The sequence below is a fragment of the Cetorhinus maximus genome, chromosome 8, assembly GCF_964194155.1.
Source record: "Cetorhinus maximus chromosome 8, sCetMax3.hap1.1, whole genome shotgun sequence".
Taxonomy (NCBI): Eukaryota; Metazoa; Chordata; class Chondrichthyes; order Lamniformes; family Cetorhinidae; genus Cetorhinus; species Cetorhinus maximus.
In genome coordinates, this window is record NC_135886.1 from 57,247,811 (window position 1) to 57,262,771 (window position 14,961).

The following is a 14,961-nucleotide window of genomic DNA, read 5'->3' on the forward strand; positions in this document are numbered from 1 at the left end:
TGACCTACAGTGAGAACCACTCACTTGCTGTGTTGACTGACATACAGTGTGAACCAGTCAACCCTTGTGTTGACTGACCTACAGTGTGAACCAGTCACCTCCTGTGCTCACTGACTTACAGTGAGCGTGAACACCGGTCACCCACTGTATTCACTGACCTACAGTGAGCACCAACTGCCCAAGTGCTCACTGACCAGTGGCTCCTGGTCAAGCAACAGCTCGATTTTTAAAATTTTCAGCCCTTTTTGAAATCCCTCCATGGCCTCACCCCCTCTCTATCTCTTCAATCTCCACCAGTGCTCCAACCCTCCAACATGTCTGCGCTTCTCTAATTCTGGCTTCTTCTGCATCCCCGATTTTAATCACTCCACCATGGGTGGCGGAGCCTTCAGTTGGCAAGGCACTAAGCTTTGACATTCCCTCTCTAAACCTCTGCAGCTCTCTCTTCTCCCTCACAATGCTCCTTATAACCTACCTCTTTGGCCAAGTTTTTGGCCGTCAGCCCTAACATCCCTTTCTGTGGCTTAGTGTAAAATCATGCTTTATAACCCTCCTGTGAAGCATCTTGAAGGTGTGATATAAATATAAGCTGCTGTTGTTACTAATATCTCTTCAGGGAAGAAAACCTACCCAGTCTGGCCTGTATGTCATCTTAGACCCACACCAACATGGTTGAGTCTTAATTTTCCACTGAAGAGGATGCATGGACTGTGCTAGTTCAAAAAGATGGCAGGTTAGCACGTTCACAGAACAACAAGAGATGGACAGTTAATATCAGCCTTGCTAGTAATGCCCACACACTGAGACTAAATTAAAAAGTGACATTTGAGAGGCTGGAGTTTTAATATTCTTGAAGCAGCAACCATAGATCATATCCTGTCTCAATTTCTTACAGTGTTACAGCCTGCTGAGAAAAAGACAAAACAACAGAGTTCTTGTGAAACAATAAGAAATTACATTGATTTTTTTATTGGGAATCTACATCCAAGTGCTAGGGGTTTAATTAATATTTCTTCTGAAGCTCATGAAAAACGTACAAAACATCACAAACATCAGCCACAGGCCAGGTTCCAAGTTTCTTACTGACAGTTAATTTTTAAAAAATCAGCCATCTGCAAAATTCCAACAACATTTCTGCTCTCCGTTAGGTTTCATTTGTTGAGGTTGGCTGCAGACATAACCATTCGAAACAAATCACAAAATGAGTTAGAGAGCAACACACACACACGTGCGTGCACACACACACAAACACACAGATGCACACACACAGAGACACACAAAGACACAAACATGAACAATGACAGACACACAAAGACACACACACAATGACACAAACAAACACACACAGCCAAACACACGGACACACATTCACAAACACGGACACACATACACCACCCTCGCCACACCCTCCAATTAATCATTCAGCCATTACATTACACTTTGAATGATTCTTCTTACAACGTTGTTCACACCAAGTCCAGCCTTCCATCAAATTTCTCAAAGCTTTCTTAATACAAATAAAGTAATGATATTGTTAAACTTGAAATTGACATTGTACAAACAGACTGTGTGAAACTGCAGAACCATTGATAACACTTTCAATCTGTGCATTACACCTAAAGCAAAAGAACACATTGGTGCAGGGTGAAATAACATCAATAAATAAATAAAGAAGTGCAAATAAACTCTGAGCGTATTAAGGGTAAAGAATAATAATGCCGATTATCTGGAGTTCAAAATTAAACTTCCACAAACGAGGAGTCTAAGGCAGTCATGCAAAGTGGTGTATTCCAGTTTACAGCCCTGTCAGACAAACTGTGTGTGTTACCAGTCAACTACACACTGGAGATGGGGATGGGCAGTGTGTGCCAGCTCCTCCTCTTACCAGCTACGATGAGGCGTATGGGGGAGCAGCTATAAAAGCAAACAAGTAAAACACGTTAGATTAGACTTCAACTTAGCATTGTTGACAACAATACACTATCCATAGAGCTTCTAGACCAGGGCTCGCCAAACCTGTAGAGCCTTTGAAAAATAAATTGCCAAAAATAAGCACTTTTGGAAGCTGTGAGACAAAAAATTGGCATTTCTAAACCAAATGCTTAGCAAATTGCCAGTAGAATGCATCATTTGCATATATAATCAAAACATATTTACATGAATTGAATTTATCAATAGAGCCACAGGTTGCAGACCCTTGGTTGATGCCAACACCCTCTCACGTCTATGTTGATGTGTTTAGACTAGAATGACTCCCAGACAGCTCTACATTGACATCCTGGCATATCTATATTGGCAAGTCTGGACCATCTCTCCAACAGACCTACACTATCTCCGACTCTGCAATACAGAAGGCACTGACAGGAGTTGACTGTGAAGAATCCCAACCCCAATCCCCCAAACTCTTCTTTCCCATGGCTGTAACAATTAAAAGGTCCCTCATCAGACATTATAAGTTAATTACCCCAAGTGTGTTTAGACGCATTCACAGTCCTGACAAGAGCTCACTGCTTGTATTAATAATTAGAACATACTTGCAGCGTTGTAAGCTGGAGCTGATGGGTATGGAGCATATGGTGCAGGAGGCATATTGGCTGGATAGGCTGGCTGCATTGGGTAGTTGTGAGTCATTTCTCTCGGACCTAAAAAGACAAATATACATTAATACAGGCATTATTAAAAAAAGACATGCAATTCTACAGCGTCTGTCACAACCACAGGATGTCCCAAAGTGTTTTAAAGCCAATGAAGTATTGTTGAAGTGTAATCTGTAATGTTGGAAACACAGCAGCCAATTTGCACACAGCAAACTCCCACAAACAGCAATGTGATAATGACCACATCATCTGTTTTTGTGATGTTAACTGAGGAATGAACATCAGCCAGGACACCAGGGATAGCCCCCCGGCTTTATGCCATGGGATCTTTTATGTCTACCCAAGGGGGCAGAGGGACCCTCAGTTTAACAGCTCATACAAAAGAATGGCAAGTGCAGCACTCCCTCTGTACTGCACTAGAGAGTGGCAGAGGCTTCATAAAAGCACGTGAGAGTGGCGGAGACTTGATAAAGAGCGAGAGAGCAGGGGAGGCGTCATAAAGAACGACACAGAGGGGGAGCGAGGGAAACTTGATAAAGAGAGAGAGAGAGAGAGAGAGGGGACTTCCTAAAGAGTGAGAGAGCAGGGGAGACATCATGAAGAGCGACAGAAAAAGGAAGGCTTCATAAAGAGTGAAACAGTGGAGGTGACCTCATGAAGAGCGAGAGAGTAGGGGAGACTTCATCAAGAGCGAGCGTTGTAAGCTGGAGCTGATGGGTATGGAGCATATGGTGCAGGAGGCATATTGGCTGGATAGGCTGGCTGCATTGGGTAGTTGTGAGTCATTTCTCTCGGACCTAAAAAGACAAATATACATTAATACAGGCATTATTAAAAAAAGACATGCAATTCTACAGCGTCTGTCACAACCACAGGATGTCCCAAAGTGTTTTAAAGCCAATGAAGTATTGTTGAAATGTAATCTGTAATGTTGGAAACACAGCAGCCAATTTGCACACAGCAAACTCCCACAAACAGCAATGTGATAATAACCACATCATCTGTTTTTGTGATGTTAACTGAGGAATGAACATCAGCCAGGACACCAGGGATAGCCCCCCGGCTTTATGCCATGGGATCTTTTATGTCTACCCAAGGGGGCAGAGGGACCCTCAGTTTAACAGCTCATACAAAAGAATGACAAGTGCAGCACTCCCTCTGTACTGCACTAGAGAGTGGCAGAGGCTTCATAAAAGCACGTGAGAGTGGCGGAGACTTGATAAAGAGCGAGAGAGCAGGGGAGGCGTCATAAAGAACGACAGAAAAAGGAAGGCTTCATAAAGAGTGAAACAGTGGAGGTGACCTCATGAAGAGCGAGAGAGTAGGGGAGACTTCATCAAGAGCGAGAGGGCGGGTAGACATCATGAAGAGGGCGAGAGCGTAGAGACTTCATACAGAGTGAGTGCGAAGGAGACTTCAAAGAGCGAGAGAGACTTCATAAAGAGTGACAAAGCGGGGGGAGACTTCATAAAGAGCGAGAGAGCAGGGAGACTTCAAAGAGCGAGAGAGAGTGGGACAGGTTTCATAAATAGCAAGAGAGCAGAGGAGACTGCATAAAGAGTGAGAGAATGGAGGAGGTTTTATAAAGAACAAGACTTCACGATGAGCGAGAGAGCTGGGATACTCCATAAAGAGCAAGAGAGCAGGGAGACTTCATGAAGAGCGAGAGAGCGGGGAGACTTCATTAAGAGCGAGAGTGAGGAGAAGACTGCATGAAGAGGGAGAGGGCGGGAGAGGCTTCATAAAGAGTGAGAGAGTGAGGGAGACTTCATAAAGAGTAAGACCGCGGGGGACACTTCATATGGAGTGATAGAGCGGGGTACTCTTCATATAGAGCAAGAGACAAGAGAGCAGGGAAGACTTCATAAACAGTGAGTGAGTGGAGGAGACTTCATGAAGAGGAAAAGAGCAAGGGGGACTTCATAAAGAGCGAGAGAGTGGGGAGGCTTTATAGAGAGAAAAGGAGTGGGGAAACTTCATACAGAGCGAGAGCACAGAGGAGGCATCATAAAGGGCGAGAGAGGGGTGGGGAGATTTCAGAAAGAGCGACAAAGCGGGAAGACTTCAGAAAGATCGAGAGAGAGAGGGGGCCTTAATAAAGAGTGAGAGAGTGAGGGGACCTTCATAAAGAGTGAGAGAGCAAGGGGACATTCATAAAGAGTGAGAGAGCAAGGGGACATTCATAAAGAGTGAGAGAGCGAGGGGACCTTCATAAAGAGAGAGTGGGGGAGACTTCATGAAGAGCGAGAGAGCGGGGAGGCTTTATAAAGGACAAGAGAGTGGAGAAGGTTTCATGAAGAGGGAGAGATGAGGCAGACTTCATAAAGAGCGAGAAAGCACGTAGGCTTCATGAAAAGAAGTGCGGAGAGGCTTCAAAAAGAGAGAGATTGGAGAAAATATCATAAAGAGCGAGAGAACGGAAGAGATTTCATAAAGAGCAAAAGATCGAGGGGGTCTTCATGAAGAGAGAGAGAGACTTCAGGAAGCCCAAGAGAGTGGCAGAGGCTTCTTAAAGAGCGAGAGAGTGGGAGAGATTTCATAAAGAGTGAGAGAGTGGGAGAGATTTCATAAAGAGTGAGAGAGTGGGGGAGACTTCATAAAGAGTGAGAGAGTGGGGGAAACTTCATAAAGAGTGAGAGAGTGGGGGAGACTTCATGAAGAGCGAGTGAATGGGAGAGGCTTTATAAAGAGTGAGAGAGTGGAGGAGATGTCATAAAGAGCGAGACCACGGGGGAGACTTCATAAAGAGTCAGAAACTTCATGAACAGCGACAAAGTGAGGGAGACTTCATTAAGAACAAGAGAGTGGGAGAGACTTCATAAAGAGAAAAAGTGATGAGAGACTTCAAAAAGAGTGAGAGAGCGGGAAAGGTTTCATAAAGAGTGAGACCACGAGGGACACTTCATAGGGAGCGATAATGCGGGGGAGTCTTCATATAGAGCAGAGAACTCTTCATAAATAGAGGGACACAAGAGAGCGGGGAAGACTTCATAAAGAGTGAGAGAGCGAGGGAGGCTTCAGAAAGAGCGAGAGAGCAGTGAGACTTCATAAAGAGCAAGAGAGTGGGGGAGACTTCATAAAGAGCAAGAGAGCGAGGGAGACTTCATAAAGAGCGAGAGAGTGGAGGGGACTTTGTAAAGAGCGATAGAGCGGGGAGACTTCATAAAGAGCAAGAGAGCAAGGGAGACTTCATTAAGAGTAAGACCGCGGGGGACACTTCATGAGCAGCGACAAAGCGAGGGAGACTTCATAAAGAAAGAGAGAGTGAGGGAGACCTCATAAATAGAAAAAGTAACGAGAGACTTCATAAAGAGCAAGAAAGCGGAGGAGGTTTCATAAACAGCAAGAGAGCAAGGGGGCCTTCATAAAGAGTGAGAGGGCGAGGGAGACTTTATAAAGAGCGAGAGAGTGGGGGAGACTTCATAAAGATCAAGAGAGTGAGGGGGCATTCATAAAGGGCTAGTGAGCGGGGAGGCATCATAAAGAGCGAGAGAGCGAGGGAGGCTTCAGAAAGAGCGAGAGAGTGGGAGAGGCTTCATAAAGTGTGAAAAACACGGGGAGACTTCATGAAGAGTGAGAGAGTGGGGGAAACGTCATAAAGAGTGAGAGAGCAGGGGAGTCTTCAAAAAGAGCGATAGAGCAGAGAACGCTTCATAACGAGCAAGAGACGAGAGAACAGGGGAGACTTCATAAAGTGTGAGAGTGCAACGGAGACTTCATAACGAGTGATAGAGCGGGGAGACCTCATAAAGACTGAGACTGCAGGGGACACTTTATAGGGTATCTTCATATAGAGCGGAGAACACTTCATAAAGAGCAAGAGACAAGATAGTGGGGAAGCTTCCCTAAAGAGTGAGAGAGCAGAGGAAACTTCATGAAGAAGAAAAGAGCGAAGGGGACTTCATAAAGAGTGAGAGAGCGGAGAGGCTTTATGGAGAGAAAAGAAGTGGGGAAACTTCATAAAGAGTGAGAGAGTGGGAGTGACTTCATAAAGAGTGAGAGAGTGAGGGAGAATTTATAAGGAGTGAGAGAACGGGGGAAATGCCATAATGAGTGAGACTACGTGGAAGACTTCACAAAGAGTCAGAGACTGGGGGAGACTTCATGAACAGCGACAAAACGAGCGAGAGTGGGGGAGACTTCATAAGGAGAAAAAGTGACGAGAGACTTCAAAAAGAGTGAGAGGACGGGAAAGACTTCATAAAGAGTGAGACCATGTGAGACACTTCATAGGGAGCGATAGAGCGGGGGAGTCTTCATATAGAGCAGAGAACTCTTCATAAAGAGAGGGACACAAGAGAGCAGGGAAGACTTCGTAAAGAGTGAGACCACAGGGGAAACTTCATAGGGAGTGATAGAGTTGGAGAGTCATCATATACAGCAGAGAATTCTTCATAAAGAGAGGGACACAAGAGAGCGGGGAAGACTTTGTAAAGAGTGAGAGAGCGAGGGAGGCTTCAGAAAGAGCGAGAGAGCAGTGAGACTTCATAAAGAGTGAGAGAGCGAGGCAGACTTCATAAAGAGCGAGAGAGTGGCGGAGACTTCGTAAAGAGTGATAGAGCGGGGAGACTTCATAAAGAGCAAGAGAGCAAGGGAGGCTTCATTAAGAGTGAAACAACAGGGGACACTTCATGAGCAGCGACAAAGTGAAGACCTCATAAAGAACGAGAGAGTGAGGGAGACTTCATAAAGAGAAAAAGTGATGAGAGACTTCATAAAGAGTGAGAAAGCGGAGGAGATTTCATAAAGATCAAGAGAGCAAGTGGGCCTTCATGAAGAGTGAGAGGGCAAGGGAGACTTCGTAAAGATCGAGAGAGTGGGGGAGACTTCATAAAGAGCTAGTGAGTGGGGAGCCATCACAAAGAGGAAGAGAGCGAGAGAGGCTTCAGAAAGAGTGAGAGAGTGGGGGAAACTTCATAAAGAGTGAGAGGGCAGGGGAGTCTTCAAAAAGAGCGATAGAGCAGAGAACGCTTCACAAAGAGCAAGAGACGAGAGAGCGGGGGACGACTTCATAAAGAGTGAGAGAGCGAGGAGACTTCATAAACAGTGAGAGAGCTGGGGAGACTTCATAAAGTGTGAGAGAGCAAGGAAGACTTCATAACGAGCGATAGAGCGGGGAGACCTCATAAAGACTGAGACTGCGGGGGACACTTCATAGAGTGTCTTCATATAGAGCGGAGAACTCTTCATAAAGAACGAGAGACAAGAGAGTGGGGAAGGCCCCTTAAAGAGTGAGAGAGCGGAGGAGACTTCATGAAGAAGAAGAGAGCGAGGGGGACTTCATAAAGAATGAGAGAGCAGAGAGACTTTATGGAGAGAAAAGAAGTGGGGAAACTTCATAAAGAGCGAGAGAGCGAGTGAGACTTCATAAAGAGTGTGAATGGGGGAGGCTTCATAAAGAGTGAGAGAGTGGGGGAGACTTCATGAAGAGCGACAAAGCAAGGGAGGCTTCATAAAGAGCAAGAGAGCGGGGGGGGCCTTCATATCAAGCAAAAGAGTGAACGGGGCTTCATAAAGGGTGAGAGAGCAAGGGGGGCTTCAGAAACAACTAGAGAGCGGGGAGACTTCATAAAGAGTGAGAGAGTGGGGGAGGCTTCACAAAGAGTGAGAGAGTGGGGGAGGCTTCATAAAGAGTGAGGAAGCGAGGGGGACTTCATAAAGAGCGAGAGGAGGGGAGACTTTGCAGAGAGAAAAGGAGTGGGGAACTTCATTAAGAGCAAGAGCACAGAGGAGGCATCAAAAAGGGCGAGAGAGGGGGAGATTCCATAAAGAGCGACAAAGCGGGGAGACTTCAGAAAGATCGAGAGAGCGAGGGGGCCTTCACGAAAAGCGACGGAGCAGGGAGACTTCAGAAACAGTGAGAGAGTGAGGGGGCCTTCAGAAAGAGTGAGAGATCGGGGAGACTTCAGAAAGATTGAGAGAGCGAGGGGGCCTTCAAGAAAAGCGAGAGAGAAGGGAGACTTCAGAAACAGCGAGAGAGCGAGGGGGCCTTCATAAAGAGCGAGAGAGTGTGACAGACTTCATAAGGAGTGAGAGAGCACAGGAGACTTCATAAAGAGAAAAAGTGCAGAGTGACTTCATTAAGAGTGAAAGACCGGAGCAGACATCATGAAGAACGAAGGAACGGAGGAGATTTCATGAAGAGCAAGAGAGCGAGGGGCCTTTCATGAAGAGTGAGCGAGCGAGGGAGCCTTCATAAAGAGCGAGAGAATGAGACAGACTTCATCAAGAGCGAGAGAATGGGCAAGACTTCATAGTGACCAATAGAGCAGAGAAGACTTCATAAGGAGCGAGAGAGCACAGGAGACTTCTTAAAGGACGAGTGAGTGGCCTGACTTCATGAAGTTCGCGAGCTTTGGGGTGCCTTCATAAAGAGCGAGAGAGCGGAGGAGAATCCATGAAGAGCGATAGAGTGGGGAGGCTTCATAAAGAGTGATAGAACGGGGAGACTTCGTAAAGAGCGAGAAAGCAGAGAAGACTTCATCAAGAGCGAAAAAGTGCGATAGACTTCAAAAGGAGCGAGAGAGCACAGGAGACTTCACAAAGAGTGAGGGGGGAGACTTCATAAAGTGCGACAAAGCGAGGGAGACTTCAGAAAGAGAAAAAGTACAGAGAGACTTCAAAAAGAGAGAGCAGGAGAGACTTCATAAGGAGTGAGAGAGTGGGGGAGACTTCATGAAGAGCCATAATGCAAGGGAGACTTCATAAAGGGCAAGAGAGCGAGGGGGCCTTCATATAGAGTGAGAGAATGGGGAGATTTCATAACGAGCGAGAGAGCGAGGGGGACTTCATAAAGAGCAAGAGAGCAGGGACACTTCATAAAGAGTGAGAGAGTGAGAGAGACTTCATAAAGAGCGAGAGAGTGGGAGAGACTTCAAAAAGAGCAAGAAAGTGGGGGAGACCAAGTGAAGAGCGAGAGAGTGGGGGAGACTTCATAAAGAGTAATGGAGTAGGAGACTTCTAAAGAGCAAGAGAGCGGGCAGGACTTCATACTGAGCAATAGAGCAGAGAAGACTTCATAAGGAGCGAGAGAGCACAGGAGACTTCATAAAGGGCGAGAGAGTGGAAGAGACTTCATAAAGAGTGAAAGACGGAGGAGACTTCATAAAGAGTGAGCGCAAGGGGGAAGCTTCTTAAAGGACGAGCGAGTGGCCTGACTTCGTCAAGTTCGCGAGCGTTGGGCAGCCTTCATAAAGAGCAAAAGAGCGAGGGGGCCTTCATAAAGAGTGAGAGTGTGGAAGACTTCAGAAAGAGCGAGCGAGCAGGGAGACTTCATAAAGAGCAAGAGATTGGGGGAGACTTCATAAAGAGTGAGAGAGCGAGGGAGACTTCATAAAGAGCAAGAGATTGGGGGGGACTTCATAAAGAGTGAGAGAGTGAGAGAGACTTCATAAAGAGCGAGAGAGCGGAGGGGCTTCATGAAGAGGGAGAGAGTGAGGGAGACTTCATAAAGGGCAAGGGAGCGGGGAGACTTCACTGGCAAGAGAGTGGAGAGACTCCATGAAGAGCAATAGAGCAGGGTGACTTCATAAAGAGTGAGAGAGTGGGGGAGACCTCAAAGAGCGAAAGCATGGGGAGGCTTCATAAAAAGCCAGACCGCGGGGGGAGACTTCATGAAGAGTGAAAAGCAAGGGAGACGTAATAAAGAGCAAGAAAGCGAGGGGGCCTTCATATAGAGCAAGAGAGCGAGGAGGGCTTCATAAAGAGTGAGAGAGCAAGGGAGTCTTCAGAAACAGCTAGAGAGCGGGGAGACTTCATAAAGTGTGAGAGGGTGGGGGAGATATTATGAAGAGCAAGAGAGTGGGGGAGACTTCATAAACAGTGAAAGAATGGGGAGTCTTCAGGAACAGCGAGAGAGCGAGGGGGCCTTCGAAAAGAGCGAGAGAGCAGGGAGGCTTCAGAAACAGTAAGAGAGCGAGGGGGCCTTCATAAAGAGTGAGAGCACGAGGGAGACTTCATAAAGAGCAAGAGATTGGGAAAGACTTCAAATGGAGCGATAGAACAGGTGAGACTTCATAAAGAGCGATAGAGCGGGGTGACTTCATAAAGAGCAAGAGAGCGAGGGGGCCTTCATAAAGAATGAGAGAGCGAGGTAGACTTCATAAAGAGTGAGAGAGCGAGGGAGACTTCATAAAGAGCAAGAGATTGGGGGGGACTTCATAGAGAGTGAGAGAGACTTCATAAAGAGTGAGAGAGTGGGGGAGACCTCAAAGAGCAAAAGCATGGGGAGGCTTAATAAAAAGCCAGACCGCGGGGGTAGACTTCATGAAGAGTGAAAAGCAAGGGAGACGTAATAAAGAGCAAGAAAGCGAGGGGGCCTTCATAAAGAATGAGAGAGCGAGGGAGACTTCATAAAGAGTGAGAGAGTGAGGGAGACTTCATAAAGAGCAAGAGATTGGGGGGGACTTCATAGAGAGTGAGAGAGACTTCATAAAGAGTGAGAGAGCGGAAGGGCTTCATGAAGAGGGAGAGAGTGAGGGAGACTTCATAAAGGGCGAGGGAGCGGGGAGACTTCACTGGCAAGAGAGTGGAGAGACTCCATGAAGAGCGATAGAGCGGGGTGACTTCATAAAGAGTGAGAGAGTGGGGGAGACCTCAAAGAGCAAAAGCATGGGGAGGCTTCATAAAAAGCCAGACCGCGGGGGGAGACTTCATGAAGAGTGAAAAGCAAGGGAGACGTAATAAAGAGCAAGAAAGCGAGGGGGCCTTCATATAGAGCAAGAGAGCGAGGGGGCCTTCATAAAGAATGAGAGAGTGAGGGAGGCTTCATAAAGAGCAAGAGATTGGGGGGAACTTCATAAAGAGTGAGAGAGTGAGAGAGACTTCATAAAGAGCGAGAGAGCGGAGGGGCTTCATGAAGAGGGAGAGAGTGAGGGAGACTTCATAAAGGGCGAGAGAACGGGGAGACTTCACTGGCAAGAGAGTGGAGAGACTCCATGAAGAGCAATAGAGCAGGGTGACTTCATAAAGAGTGAGAGAGTGGGGGAGACCTCAAAGAGCGAAAGCATGGGGAGGCTTCATAAAAAGCCAGACCGCGGGGGGAGACTTCATGAAGAGTGAAAAGCAAGGGAGACGTAATAAAGAGCAAGAAAGCGAGGGGGCCTTCATATAGAGCAAGAGAGCGAGGAGGGCTTCATAAAGAGTGAGAGAGCAAGGGAGTCTTCAGAAACAGCTAGAGAGCGGGGTGACTTCATAAAGTGTGAGAGGGTGGGGGAGATATTATGAAGAGCAAGAGAGTGGGGGAGACTTCATAAACAGTGAAAGAATGGGGAGTCTTCAGGAACAGCGAGAGAGCGAGGGGGCCTTCGAAAAGAGCGAGAGAGTAGGGAGGCTTCAGAAACAGCAAGAGAGCGAGGGGGCCTTCATAAAGAGTGAGAGCACGAGGGAGACTTCATAAAGAGCAAGAGATTGGGGAAGACTTCAAATGGAGCGATAGAACAGGTGAGACTTCATAAAGAGCGATAGAGCAGGGTGACTTCATAAAGAGTGAGAGAGTGGGGGAGAACTCAAAGAGCGAAAGCGTGGGGAGACTTCATAAAAAGCCAGACTGCGGGGGAGGCTTCATAAAGAGTGAGAGAGTGGGGGAGACTTCATGAAGAGCGACAAAGGAAGGGAGACGTAATAAAGAGCAAGAGAGCGAGGGGGCCTTCATATAGAGCAAGAGAGCGAGGAGGGCTTCATAAAGAGTGAGAGAGCAAGGGAGTCTTCAGAAACAGCGAGAGAGCGGGGTGACTTCATAAAGTGTGAGAGGGTGGGGGAGATATCATGAAGAGCAAGAGAGTGGAGGAGACTTCATAAAGAGTGAAAGAATGGGGAGTCTTCAGGAACAGCGAGAGAGCGAGGGGGCCTTCAAAAAGAGTGAGAGAGCAGGGAGGCTTCAGAAACAGCAAAAGAGCGAGGAGACTTCATAAAGTGTGAGAGGGTGGGGGAGATATCATGAAGAGCGAGAGAGTGGGGGAAACTTCATGAACAACAGTAGTGCGGGATGTACTTCATAAAGAGTGAGAGAGTAAGGGAGACTTCATAACAAGCAAGAGGGTGGGGAACATACTTTATAAAGAGCAAGAGAGCGGGGGAGTCTTCATAAAGAACGAGAGAGCGTGGAGACTTCATGAAGAGCGAGAGAGCGGGGCAGACCTCATAAAGAATGAGAGAGTAGAGAGAAGCCAAGGAACTACAGGGCAGTGAGTCTCACCTCAGTGGTAGGGAAACTATTGGAGAAAATTCTGAAGGAGAGTATCTATCTCCACTTGGAGAAGCAAGGTTTGATCAGGGATAGTCAGCATGGCTTTGTCAGAGGGAGGTCATGCCAAACAAATTTGATTGAATTTTTTGAGGAGGTGACCAAGTGTGTAGATGAGGGTAGTGCAGTTGTTGTAGTTTATATGGATTTCAGCAAAGCCTTTGACAAGGTTCCACATGGAAGACTTATATAAAGAAGGCCAATGCACATGGGATACAGGGTAACTTGATGAGGTGGATTCAAAATTGGCTTAGTTGTAGGAGACAGAGGGTGATGACAGAAGAATGCTTTAGTGACTGGAAGCCAGTGTCCAGTGGCATACCACAGGGATCGGTGCTGGGTCCCCTATTATTCATCACTTATATAAACGACATAGATGACTATGTGTGGGGTAGGATTAGTAAGTTTGCGGATGACACAAAGATTGGCCAGATGGTTAATAGTGTGGTTGAGTGTCTTGGGCTACAGGAAGATATAGACAGGATGTTTAAATGGGCAGATGGAATTTAACCCTGAAAAGTGAGAGGTGATAAACTTTGGAAGACGTAATTTGACAAGGAAGTATTCAATGAATGGCATGACACTAGGAAGTTCTGAGGAACAAAGGGACCTTGGTGTGCGTGTCCATAGATCTCTGAAGGTGGAGGAGCATGTTAGTGGGGTGGTGAAAAAGGCATATGGGATACTTGCCTTTATCAATCGAGGCATAGATTACAAAAGTAGGGAGGTCATGTTGGAGTTGTATAGAACCGTGGTGAGGCCACAGCTGGAGTACTGTGTGCAGTTCTGGTCGCCACATTGTAGAAAGGATGTGATTGCACTGGAGAGGCTGCAGAGGAGATTCACCAGGATGTTGCCTGGGATGAAACATTTAAGTTTTGAAGAGAGATTGGATAGACTTGGGTTGTTTTCGTTGGAGCACAGAAGACTGAGGGGCAACCTGATCGAGGTGTACAAGATTATGAGGGGCATGGACAGGGTGGATAGGGAGCAGCTGTTCCCCTTAGTTAAAGGATGAGTCACAAGGGGACATAAGTTCAAGGTGAGGGACAGGAGGTTTAGGGAGGATGTAAGGTAAAACCTTTTTACCCAGAGGGCGGTGACGGTCTGGAATGCACTGCCTGGGAGGGTGGTGAAGGCAGGTTGCCTCACATCCTTTAAAAAGCACCTGGATGAGCACTTGGCACATTATAACATTCAAGGCTATGGGCCAAGTGCTGGTAAATGGGATTAGGTAGGTAAGGTCAGGTGTTTCTCACGTGTTGGTGCAGACTCGATGGGCCGAAGGGCTTCTTCTGCACTGTGTGATTCTGTGATTCTGAGAGAGTGGGGGAGAATTCATAAAGAGAAAAAGTGCCGAGAGACTTCAAAAAGAGTGGGAGAGACTTCATCAAGAGCGAGGGAGCCTTCATAAAGAGTGAGACAGCAGAGGGAACTTCATAAAGAGTGAGAGAGCGAGGGGGCCTTCTTAAAGAGCAAGAGTGCGGGGAGACTTCATAAATAGCAAGAGTGGGAGAGACTTCACAAAGAATGAGAGATGGAGGAGATTTCGTAAAGAGCGAGAGAGCGGAGGAAGAGTTCACAGAGAGCAAGAGAGCGGGGGAGACTTCATGAAGAGCGAGAGAGCGAGGGAGACCTCATAAAGAGCGAGAGCGTGGGGGAGACTTCATAAAGAGCGAGAGAGAGGGGAGACTTTTTAAATAGCGAGAGAGCGGAGAGACTTTATAACGAGCTAACCATACTGTGGAAAAAAAAGTGACGTCAGAGGGAAACAGGTAAGTACAAAAAACTACTGTGGATGCTGGAAATCCAAAACAAAAACAGAATTACCTGGAAAAACTCAGCAGGTCTGGCAGCATCGGCGGAGAATAAAAGAGTTGACGTTTCGAGTCCTCATGACCCTTCAACAGAACTAAGTAAAAATAGGAGAGGGGTGAAATATAAGCTGGTTTAAGGTTGCGGGGGGTTGGGGGGAGAGAAGTTGACGGGGGGGGTTCGTTGTAGGGACAAGCAGGCAGTGATAGGAGCAGATAATCAAAAGATGTCACAGATAAAGGAACAAAGAGGTGTTGAAGGTGGTGATATTATCTAAGAGAATGTGCTAATTAAGAATGGATGGCA

At 46.9% G+C, this 14,961-nt stretch overlaps 1 protein-coding gene across 2 annotated transcripts in view; it reads right to left on the minus strand.

The window, feature by feature from the left end:
- Window positions 1–824: 824 nt before the first annotated feature.
- The window catches only part of shisa4 (shisa family member 4), a 75,294-nt gene continuing 61,157 nt past the window's right edge, over window positions 825–14,961 (minus strand). For both annotated transcript variants that reach the window (XM_078546905.1, XM_078546904.1), the window contains 2 exons: window positions 2,535–2,642; window positions 825–1,914 (listed from right to left, as the gene is read on the minus strand). In XM_078546905.1, the coding sequence (XP_078403031.1) occupies window positions 1,889–1,914; window positions 2,535–2,642 (134 nt within the window). In that variant the 3' untranslated portion in view covers window positions 825–1,888. The remainder of the gene's footprint in view (window positions 1,915–2,534; window positions 2,643–14,961) is intronic.